Below are 11,530 nucleotides of genomic sequence, written 5' to 3' on the forward strand. Positions count from 1 at the left end.
CTCTACCCATTTGCTCCAAGAATTTCTTTCTCTAAATACACCTTATGACATCGCCTGTTTAAAATACAGTATTTTAACAAGATTCTGCAGATTCTCTTTTTAAAAATCAACTTTATGTTTAAATTACATTGATTCCCATTTAAAGAAAGTTTTCAATCAAAGTTAAACTAATAATAATTTTTAAAAATGTCTAACTATGTTGCTAAAGCTAAGGCAATTTTCAGGTAAAACCCAAGAGTTTCAGGTAGAAACCCAAGAGTTTCTACACTGATAATGTGTGTTGTACCCAACAAATGTGCTACTTCAGGCCATTCTAGATGCTCTGGTTCTTAAGGTCAGATCACATGACACAATCCAGCATTCTAATGCACAGATACAAGTACCACTGCACATTCTCCCAGATGATTTTAAAAATGCAAACTATTAAAGTTGGATATTGTAGATATTAGCTATTTCCAAATCAAATTATTTTCCTCGGGTGTTTGATGTTGATTTTTGACATAAGCCTAGTTTACCAATAGTGATTAGCAGCTCAAGTGTGAGCATAAATAGCCCATCAATGAGTCGATATGACTACTAACAGCATGCCTAATGACGGGAAAATGATTGTGCTGACAATACAATGTGGAGAACATGGGCTGCTTCTGAGAAAACATATGTTTATCATTCTAGTTCTCTGATTTTCTGCAGTTCATCATTTTTATTTTCTCTGTTTAGAAAACGGAGTCACTCATTTAGAGGCAAAAATTAATGATAAATATAATTCAGTTTAACAGCCCTGGGTACCAGAACATTTTAATTTAACCACAGACATTTTCTGCTTTTACCTATTGTGACTTGAAAGTTAACTCCTTTCCCAATTTTGCTGCCTTAAAAAAGTCTCCCTAAGATTCACTACATTAGTACTAGAAGTGGGAAACAAAGCTATCAGATATGCCTAAAATCAAGGGTATATGGTAGGTTTTTGAGCACTGGAAAAATTACTTAGTTCTGATATATCAGTGACAGAATTATGTAGCTCAAAACCATCCTTAGAGTAAAATGCATTAGAAGTTTAAGAACTTTCCTCTCTGTCACCAATGGAAACCTGAAGTATATGGCCTTCAAGAGAAGAAAAGTTCAACTCGTTTAGAAGCTTGTTATGGAAGTTCCCCAGACGCAAGAGTATTTTATAGGCTGTGTGTGTTTACACTTTGGAAGAACACAAAGAAGCTAATTCATTCTTGGAAAGTGTTTCTTATAAACCTTGTTTATTTCAAAACAAACCAGTTATTGAAAACATGCATAAGCCATTCCAAAGCCATTGGTCACAGAAAACAGAACTATCAACTGGGTCGTAGAGGAGCCAACAAGAAACAGAAAGATGAAACGGAGTGAGCGCATGCTTGTTCAGAGAGCTAGGGCAGTCCTGGATCTGCTGAAGTGACCTAGAGGAGAAGCGCTTCAGAACCTACACATTGAGTCTTAGGCCCAAACATGCATATGCTTAAGAAAGAAGCAATGCTGTCATCCTGTTTCTTCGCAACCAAACGAAGGGGGAGTGGAGGGACCAACGGATCCCGCCCTCTTACCCGGTTGTTGATCTAGGGCAAGGATCCTGAAGAACTTGCCTGAGTAACGCGAACTGTGCAAAAGTTCTCAACTATGAGGCGGGAGCCCCTCCTCACAGCACTCCACCTACCCCCATCTGTACACGTGTGAGCAAACTGAAAAAGGCAACAATGACAAAGAAGCTTGCCACTGGCAAGCGCGCACTCACCCTGGGCTGTGGAGCCCAGCCGGCCGCCGCCCGCCTCGGCCGCGCGCTGCGGCCCCGCGGGCCCGGGAGCGAGGGTTTCGCCCGCGCCGGACATGGGCCGCTCCGCCAAGCCCGAGCCGCGCCGCGCTGCGCCGCTGCTGCCTAGCTCGCCGCCCCGCAGGGCGCCCGGAGGAAGGGCTGTGAGGTGCTGGGTGCAGGGAACTGACTGCTTCTGGCGGAAAAATATACAAAAATTTTAAAAAAAATGTTTTTAGAGAAGAGCACACCACCCCTGCGGGACGTTCCCTCCGCCTCCACTTCCCTCCCTCAAACTCCACCCCGGGGAAGTTTTGATTTGAAACCAGCGAGGAAAACTGTTACAACGCAAGTTGACAGCGGCGGGGTCCCGGGGGTCCGAGGTGGACCCAGCGGGGAGGGGCTGGGAAGAGAGATCGGGTTTGGGAGAAGCCCGGGGATAAGGATCAAACCCCTCCTCTTCCCGGCCCGGAGACGACCACCTACCTCCGCATCCCCCCGAGTCGCTCCAAGCCCCTTCCTCCTCCTCCTCCTCTTCCGCCTCAGAAAGTTAGCGAGGCTCCGGCAGCGGCCGCATTTTCGCCCCGGTGGCCTGACGACGGCAGCGGCCGCCCCTGCGCGTCCCTCCCGCCTCCCTCAGGCTCAGCCCAGACGCCGCAGTGGCGGCAACTGCGGCAGCGGTGGCGGCTGTGACTCCGCGCACTCCGCCCCCTCTTTCCAGCCAGCTCACTCCAGCCGGCTCCCCTGCAAGGGGGCCTTCCCCCTCTCTGCCTCTCTTTCCCCCCTTCCACTCCTACACTCCTGAAACACTTCTCCCTCTGTTGCTCCTTTTCATCACATCCGGATCGGGGAGGCCTCGAACTCTCGGCTGGTGGCCCCGAGGCTGAGGGCGGCGCGACCCGAGCTCGGCCGAGCGATCCCTAGCGCCCTGCGCTGTCTGGGTCAGGAGGCCAGAGCCGGCCTGGGCTGGCGCGGGCTCCCCACCCGGGCGCTGCGCCCTCCCGGGGCTGGGAAAGAGGAGTGAATGGGCAGGTCCCTGGCTGCCCAGACGTCCCCCTACCCCGTCCAAAAAGTCACCTCATCCCTTCTCCTTATTCCTGCCCCCAGACCGACGGAGGCTTTGGGACTATCCTGAGGAAAACCTTTAGGGGGGACAAGGAGAAACGAAAACACTATTACAGTATCGAACTTTTCTGGTGGGATAGACAAAGTGTGCGTTTGAAACCTTTACCAGTGGGTTGAACGTTTACTCACTTCATCTCTGGCTTCTAAATTACTCTTCGGTCAAACAGGATTCCTGATCAGGTAAAACCAGTTGCAGCTGCACGAATCCGCTGGAGGAATCCAGGCAAACAAGGTTGGCACCCTTGTGGATGCCCTGGTACTGGCCCCAGCCTGGCCTATGGCAAGCTGAATACCTCAATGGATCAGTGGTATCTGAGGGGAGATAAACTTGTGGTCGGAAGTAAAAAGCTGATCAACTTTCCGTTTATAAATGACACATTCTGATTGTAGCTTAATCTGATGAGCTGAGAATAGCAAGTGTAAAGTAATTTACAGATATATAGTACTTTAATGGTATACTCAGATAATTTTGCTCTTTATTTCATTTTGAGTGAAATGCAGAATTCATTTGTAGAAAGCTAGAACGAACTGATTCTTCGATTCTCTTGGACAAGCGAGGAATCACAGTAACGTTATCAAAATTGAAGAAAATGTACATTGGATTCACTGTCTTTCTAGGTGCATCGTTAATAATATCCCAGAAATTTCATCTCTTCAGAAAGCGCATTGGAATTGATTCCAATTGTTGACAATGATTTGTTACCTATGAAGAGACAGTGCACACTAACTTGATTTCAATGATCATAAAAAAGCCAGCCTTCGCCGGGCGCGGTGGTTCACGCCTGTAATCCCCGCATTTTGGGAGGGTGAGGCGGGTGGATCACCTGAGGTCAAGAGTTCGAGACCAGCCTGGCCAACATGATGAAACCCCATCTCTACTAAAAATAGAAAAAATAGCTGGGCATTGTGGCGGGCACTGGTAATTCTAGCTACTGGGAGGCTGAAGCAGGAGAATCGCTTGAACCCAGGAGGCAAAGGTTGCAGTGAGCTGAAATCGTGCCATTGCACTCCAGCCTGGGCAATAAGAGCAAGACTCCACCACAGGAAAAAAAAAAAAAAAAAAAAAACCTTCAAAGTTGCTGATGACAGTCATTCAGACCATACTCCCCAAAAAGACAAATGACACTTTGCCCCATGACCCATAACTAACATTTTCTTTTTTCATGTGGAGATTTCCGAAATGGTATGAATTAAAGTGCATTAACTCTCTTGAAAACTTGTCTAGGAGCCTGGACTATTTGGAATTTGTTTGATGGAAGCAGATCAATTCTGAAGATGACTTCATCACCACCAGAGAACAAACATTTAGGACGTCTCAGAGCCAACTGTAGCATCATTTGCACTCAAAATTTACCTGCTCTGGAAAATTCTGTTTTATCCCTGTACCATTCCTTGCACTATTTTTAAAATTCTCTCACAAAGATGTTAAGGTGCAATAATATAAAGAAGTTATAGCTTTCTTCTAGAAAGTCATAATCAATGATAAATATTTGTTCACTTAATTTCACACAGTCCTTAATATTGCACACGTGGTGATTGATTCCATAGATATTCCTTAAATTAAATTTTAAAATCTTACTCTTTAATGGAGAAGACACAAAATTAAAATAACATTAGGAGCAAATGAGAAGCTGTAGGGTAGAATCACCAAGGTTGTCAAATACTGTACCTCGTTCAGCTGTGTAACTTCGGACAGTTAGTCACCCACTCTATACCTTGCTTGCCTCATAATATGAGAATGAAATTCTTCATAGAGTTTCTTTTTGAGCACTAAGTAAGGTAGTTTTCCTATAGAATTTGGAAGACTGTCAAATAAGGGAAAAAGTGTTCAAAAGTATCAACTATTATTACTATTTACACAGAAGCATCTTGAGGGGTAAAGCTTAGCATGGCATAATGACTGTATCAAAAGGGTCATATCAAAATACCAGGTTGTCACGCCATGCACCCGACGCAAATGAGCTCAATGAATTCTTTTATCTGTCCATCTGCCCTATAAGTAAATTGCCAAGATTGTACCTTCAGGATTAGAACTCAGATCTGTCTCTCTTGCAGGCTATCCTGCATCCCTAGGTAACTCAGGTCTTCCTTCTGGAGGATCTAGAAGTGGTCTTAATGCCATTATCCTGGTGTCTGATATGCCAGGAGTTAAGTGTGGGCTCCTGAGTGTCCCTTACACCTCCCATTTCCCACATCCCTGGCTGCACTTGCTTGTTCTGATTGCTTAGTTTGTTTCCTGACAAGCACTCCCGTACGTTCATCTCTCATTCTTTCACTCAGTGTCATGAACTAAGTTTGTGTTTCCCCAAAATTCATATGCTGAAATCTTAGCCCATGATGTCACGGTGTTAGTAAGTGGGGCCTTTGGGAGGTAGCTAGGTCATAAGAGTGGAGCCCTCATGAATGGAATTAATGTCCTAACAAAAAGACACAAGAGGCCAGGTGTGGTGGCTCACACTAAGGCAGGGAGATCTTTTGAGGCAAGCACTCTAGGACCAGCCTGGGCAACATACAAAGACCCCATCTCTACAAAATTGTTTTTAAAAAATTAGCAGGGCATAGTGGCATACTCCTGTAGCCAGTCACTCTAGAGGCTGAAGCGGGAGGATCACTCAATCCCAAGAGTTGGAAGTTACTGTGAGCTATATGGGATACTGCACTCCAGTTTGGCAACAAAGCAAGATCCTGTCTCAAAAAAAACAGACACACAAGAGTTTCCCAAGGCCCCACCTTCTAATACTATCACCTTGATGATTAGGATTCAACATATGAATGTTGGGGGACTACAAACATTCAGACTCTAGAAGGGGGAGACATATTTTCTAAGTTACTATTTATAAAAGCCACTCTGGTATTATGCATAAAATTGTTTGGAGGACTGAGAGTGGATCTAGGGAGTCCAATTTGGAGGCAAGGGCTGATGCTGGCAGAGGGAATGGAGCCAAGTAGATAGGGATAAAGGATGAGGAAGCTAGAGGAATCGAGAGCAACTGCCAACTTTCTGCATCTAGGTCAATGACGGTGGTACGACCTACAGAGATGAAAACATTCAGGAGAGACAGTTTTTGGGGAAAGCTCCTGAGCTAACCATGTAAATGATGCAGCACGTGTGAGACACCTAATTGGAACTGTCCTACACAGGCTGCTGGACATGGGACTGGATTATAAGCATGTAAATGGTACTTCACTAACTAGCAGGTTATCAGAGTGCAAAAGGCAACTGTGCACAGTAAAAGGTGCCCTGGAACTCAATCCACATGTATCCTTAGTTGCCTCTCTCACTTTCTCCACATCCTTCCCAGTGACATAATACCATTATCTGCTTGGTTTGGAGAACCACTACTGTTTAAGTACTACTACTGTCAGTGTCCCACTTGCTACCCCAGATCCCCCTGGGTTGTCTTTATTAAGCTAGATTTTTCCATGTCTTACGCTATCTTAATCTGGGTGGGTGGAAATTCTCCAGGGGTATCAGCTTGCTGGTGAAACTCAATGCCCTACCCTGGATCAATCCCCCTGCCTTTGAAATTCTTGTGTGCCTTACAACCATTCCTGCCTAGTGATGTGCACACTAATGATTATATAATAGTATGTGAACACATTGTGAAAGAGGTCTGACATGAGCTAAGCAAATGAAATAAAGGACTAATTAAAAGAGTTTATAAAGCATCCTTATGGACTACTTAATCTTCATCATTCATTCATTAAACATTCATCAAACATTTATTGTGCATCTACTATATAGTAGGCCACATATTAGGCTCTGGAGATAAAGAAATTTGATATGATGTCTTGAAAAGCAGCTAAATTAGCTTTCACTTGGGCAGAGGCTTATTTGCCTAATAAAGTCAAAATTAATCTCCTTACATAGGTATCTAAACCAGAGGTCTACAACTGGGGTGTGTAATTGTAAGGGCATTCCAAGGGATGCATAAGACAATCTACTGAAATGTGGGCAGAAAATATTAGAGTGAGCATTTATATATGTTTTTATGTTATAATCTTTAATTTCTATTTTTGAGTATCTTTTTATACAGTGTATTGCACATTTGTACAAAAGTACTTGGGTATGATTTATAAGCAAACATACATTAAGAGTTTACATTCAAATACCCTCTTTGTTTAAAAAAAAAAAAATTTCACCTTTAAAGAGTCATTCCCAGATTATATCAAGGGTAGTTTTTCTGGAAAATATATTTACCTCATTTATGTTAGAAGCAGGACTTTAGCAATCTCCAAACCCAATGACCTAGAAACCAGGAAATAACAGCAACATACTAAATACCTAAAATAACCTTCACGATGTTCAGAAAGTGCCAACACAAAAGACATAATCCTTCTCAAATCTTACTTGTTCTTTTGTGAATACACACCTCTAATCAAACTTTATTTTCTGTTGTTTCAGCTCACAGTGTTTTAGAAGAAGAAAACTTAGGGCGCAGGGACATGGAGGGGAAGGGATTAGCTAAGGGAGCTATTAGGTCAGAAAAACTGACAGCAGGAGAGATGACAGCTGACAGACAACGAAGGTACAGGAAAATAAACATGTTGTAACAACGCCTTTGTGAATTCAGCTTCGTGAAATAGTCTATGCTCCTAATGAGAGCCTGAGTCATTAAGGAAAGAGTCAGTTAGTTATATGAGTGCTATATTCTGTTTTTAGGGGATCAGGTCAATCTTTTTACATTCCAGGAAAAACTCTTTCAAACATGTTCAAAAATTCCTTTAAAAAAAGGTTGCTACTTGAAAGAGTAAATTCCACAGAAAGACAATTTTACAGCTGCAAGGGGAATTAGCAATCATATATTCAGGCCAAGCTGTCTTGATCGCATTGCTCCACCTCCTAGTACTGTATCAGGTGCAATCAGGTGCAGGGGAGGTCAGGTGTACAGGTTTCTGGAAGCCTGCTCTTAGAGTAGAGCACTTTCTTCCTTTTCTCCATAATGTATTAGTCCTTCTCTTAAATTTTAACTGAAACAACTGGTTCTTCTGCTTTTTAAAAGTTTAAAAATCACCAGTTTTGCCCAACTCCTTCATTTAATGTATTAAAAAAAATACAAAGACATAAAGTTTACTCACTAGGATCAACAAACATATATTGAATGTTTACTATATGTCAAACCACATGCCAGACACTAGAGTTTCAAGTGTAGAAGAAATACTGTTTTAGTCTTTTGAGAATTCATGGTCTGTAAGGCCAGAGGCAGAAGAAGGCAGCAATGTAGCAGCAGAACAGTCACCCAAATACTTACCATACTGCAGGAGCAAAAAGGAAGTAGCACCTACCTAACTCAGCTCAGGCGTAGGTGGGGAGAGTCAGGGTACATTTTAGAAAGAAGATAATACCAAATTGAGTATTGTGGATGAGTAAGTTTGCCTGTCAAAGAAGTTAGGGAATTCCAGATAGAAGTAACACTTACAAAGACAAAGAAATATGAAAGCCCCAGAGAAGTTAAATGACTTGGCAAAGGTCAGTTCCTGGATTAATTACAGAGCCAGTCTTGGGAGCCTAAATTTCTTGTCATCGAGGCTTCTTGCTCCAGCTATCTGGATAATGCATGTAAATGAATCCATCATTTCTAAGTGATGGCAAAGTAAGGTCATGCCTGTTGTTGTATTTTTAAGTTCCAAAGATTTTCTGTTATGAATGGGTAACCGAAGAACCCGGCATAAAGTCTCTTGTTGCTGAATTAGTCCTCTCCAAGGTCTCAGTTAGTGTCCCTTTCAGTTGGCTGACTTCTCTGGCCTGGGGCACTGGCTTTCAGGGTCTCTCCTTGCTGTCACTGTACTTTCCTTCTTGTGTTTTAAAGGAAGGGAGGGAGATGTTAAAGCATACAGTGGCACTTGTCAGATAAAAGCAACATGACTGAAGACAGAAATGAAAATGGTCATAACATACGCAGTAGACAGTAAGTAGACATTTGTTTCCTACTTAGAAACTGAACCTAGATATACCAGGAGAATAAAAATTGTGAAAAGTTTTTAATACAAGGAGCTCCTGAAAATAATGACCTATCTGCTGAAACTGCAGTTGAAAATAATGTCAGCATGATGATCATGACAAAAATGTTTAAAATGGTGTAGAAGATGAGGATTCTTTTGTTACTATAACCCCTAAATTCATTTAAATTCTCAAGTAAAGAAAGAAAATACCATCTCTGACATTTGAATCAGTGCCCCTATTTCTCCAAGTTTTTAAAAAGCAGGATTGCAACAAAACTACAGTCATGAGCAACATAACAATGTTTCAGTCAACAATGGATGGCATATATGACAGCGGTCCCATAAGATTGTAACAGAACTGCTTTATGCAGGTATACCAGTTTTTATCTTTTATGCCATATTTTTACTCTACCTTTTTGTTGTTGTTGTTTAGATATATGGATACTGACCATTGTGTTACAATAGCCCACAGTTCTCAGTAGAGTAGCATGTTGTACAGGTTTTTTTTCTTTCCTTGCCTTTTCCTTCCCTTTTCCTTCCTTCCTTCCTTCCTCTTTCTTTCTTTCTTTCTTTCTTTCTTTCTTTCTTTCTTTCTTTCTTTCTTTCTTTCTTTCTTTCTTTCTTTCTTCCTTTCTTCCTTTCTTTCTTTCTTTTCATATGGAGTCTTGCTCAGTCCCCCAGGTTGGAGTGCAGTGGCATGATCTCGGCTCACTGCAACCTCTGCCTCCCAGGTTCAAGCAATTCCCTGCCTCAACCTTCCAAGTAGCTAAGAATATAGGTGTCTGCCACCACGCCTAGCAAATTTTTGTATTTTTTAGTAGAGACGGGATTTTACCATCTTGGCCAGGCTGGTCTTGAACTCCTGACCTCGTGATCCACTTGCCTCAGCCTCCCAAAGTGCTGGGATTACAGGCGTGAGCCACCATGCCTGGCCTGTCATACAGGTGTATAGCCTAGGATCAGTAGAGTATACCATACCACATAAAGGTGTAGCAGGCTATATCATCTAGGTTTGTGGAAGTACACTCTCTAATGTTCACACAACAATGAAATCAACCAGTGACACATTTCTCAGGACATACCCCCATCAATTAAGCTATGCATGACTGTATATTGTTCACCCAAGCATGGGACCTATAATGAACTCTAGGAAAAAGTCAAGGTTTCCTAAATATCCTTCCACCTCCCATCCTTCTTCTCTCTCCTACTTCGAACAGCCCCTGTCTGTCACCCCGGCACCTGCAGCTCTATATTCTTTTCTTGCTACCATAGGTTCTCAACTTTAGACAGTGTGCAAATCTGGGCCAAGTATTATAAGGAATAAATTTGATTCTACATGTTAAATACAAATGTATGAATAACTCATGATCTTCTTAATTCTACCAGCAACAGTTATGTCTCTATTTTCATAGACCCTCAAAAATGAACTTAGGCCCACAAGCAGACATGGAGAGGTTATTTATTGCCACACTACTTGTGTGGCAGGGAATCGAAGTCAACCTAGGCAGCCATCCTTGGGAAAGCAGGAAGTTGATTATGTAGATGAAGAGCATGGGGTATTGTGTAGCTATTAGAAGGAACAGATGATAAACACATGTAGAAACAAAGTAGATCTAAAAATGATACTTAGTGAAATGTGCAAGAAGCAGAATGTAATTTTTGTTCAGCACCAATTAATAACTAAAAATGTGTGCAGGGAAAACAGAGCACATTTTATAAGAACACACACAAACAAGGATGTGCATAAACATCTGAGAATGCTAACCTATGAGGAGACAAAGAAGAGAGTGGAGACTGGAAATTAGAGAGAGCAAATAAATACATGCAGACAAACATAGGTATAAAAAGGGAGGCCTTGCACAGACCAGTGAAGATAATGTACCATATACAAAGGTGCTGATTAACTCAACTGTGCTCTAGGGGTTCAAAATAATGACTATGACCATCATTATGACAACTTTTACTACTACTGCTACCACCATCACCACTAAAAATAATCATCATCATAATAAAAGTATTACATCAATGTGTGTTGATAGATTATCAGGTAATGTAATAAAATTATCAGAATAAATGAAGATGTTGTAGGGATATATATTGGGGGAGGAGTACTTTACACATATCCCTAAAATACCTAAAATTAGGTAGAAGCAACTACTTAGTTTGGCTTTGTTTCAGATCAGCAGCACTAGCAAATTTTGGTTGAAACAGCAAATCCATACAAAGGTTTTGTTTGTTTGTTTGTTTGTATTTGTTTTTGTTTTTGTTTTTGTTTTTTACCGAAGCTCCCCCAAGTTGAGCATCCCTAATCCAAAAATTTGAAATCTAAAATGCTCCAAAATCCAAAGAACTGACATGACACCACAGTGGAAAATTTCACACCTGACCTCATGTGACAGGTCACATATATTATTAAAACTATTACATAAAATTCTCTTCAGGCTACATGTATGAGGTCTTTATAAAATATAAATGAATTTCATATTAAGACTCAGGTCCCAGCCCCAAGATATCCATGATGTATATGCAAATATTCCAATATCTGAAAACATCCAAAATTCAAACTGTTTTTGGTCCCATACGTTTTGAATAAGGGATACTCAACCTGTTTAGACTGTGGTAGTGAGCTGAATGGTGGCTTATTAAAAGATATGTCCATGTCCTCAGAACCTGTGAATGTTACCTGTT

At 41.8% G+C, this 11,530-nt stretch overlaps 1 protein-coding gene across 4 annotated transcripts in view; it reads right to left on the bottom strand.

Annotated features, from left to right (window-relative positions):
• Positions 1-3,042, bottom strand: part of MDFIC (MyoD family inhibitor domain containing) — a 113,466-nt gene extending 110,424 nt beyond the window's left edge. Inside the window, exons 1-2 of one of the 4 annotated variants that reach the window (XM_021935102.2) lie at positions 2,261-3,042; positions 1,760-1,970 (exon numbers count right to left, since the gene is read on the bottom strand). In XM_021935102.2, coding sequence (XP_021790794.1) covers positions 1,760-1,853 — 94 coding nt within the window. In that variant the 5' untranslated portion in view covers positions 1,854-1,970; positions 2,261-3,042. 4 annotated transcript variants of the gene reach the window in all.
• Positions 3,043-11,530: the final 8,488 nt, after the last annotated feature.

Source organism: Papio anubis, chromosome 4 (genome assembly GCF_008728515.1).
Source record: "Papio anubis isolate 15944 chromosome 4, Panubis1.0, whole genome shotgun sequence".
NCBI classification, from domain to species: domain Eukaryota; kingdom Metazoa; phylum Chordata; class Mammalia; order Primates; family Cercopithecidae; genus Papio; species Papio anubis.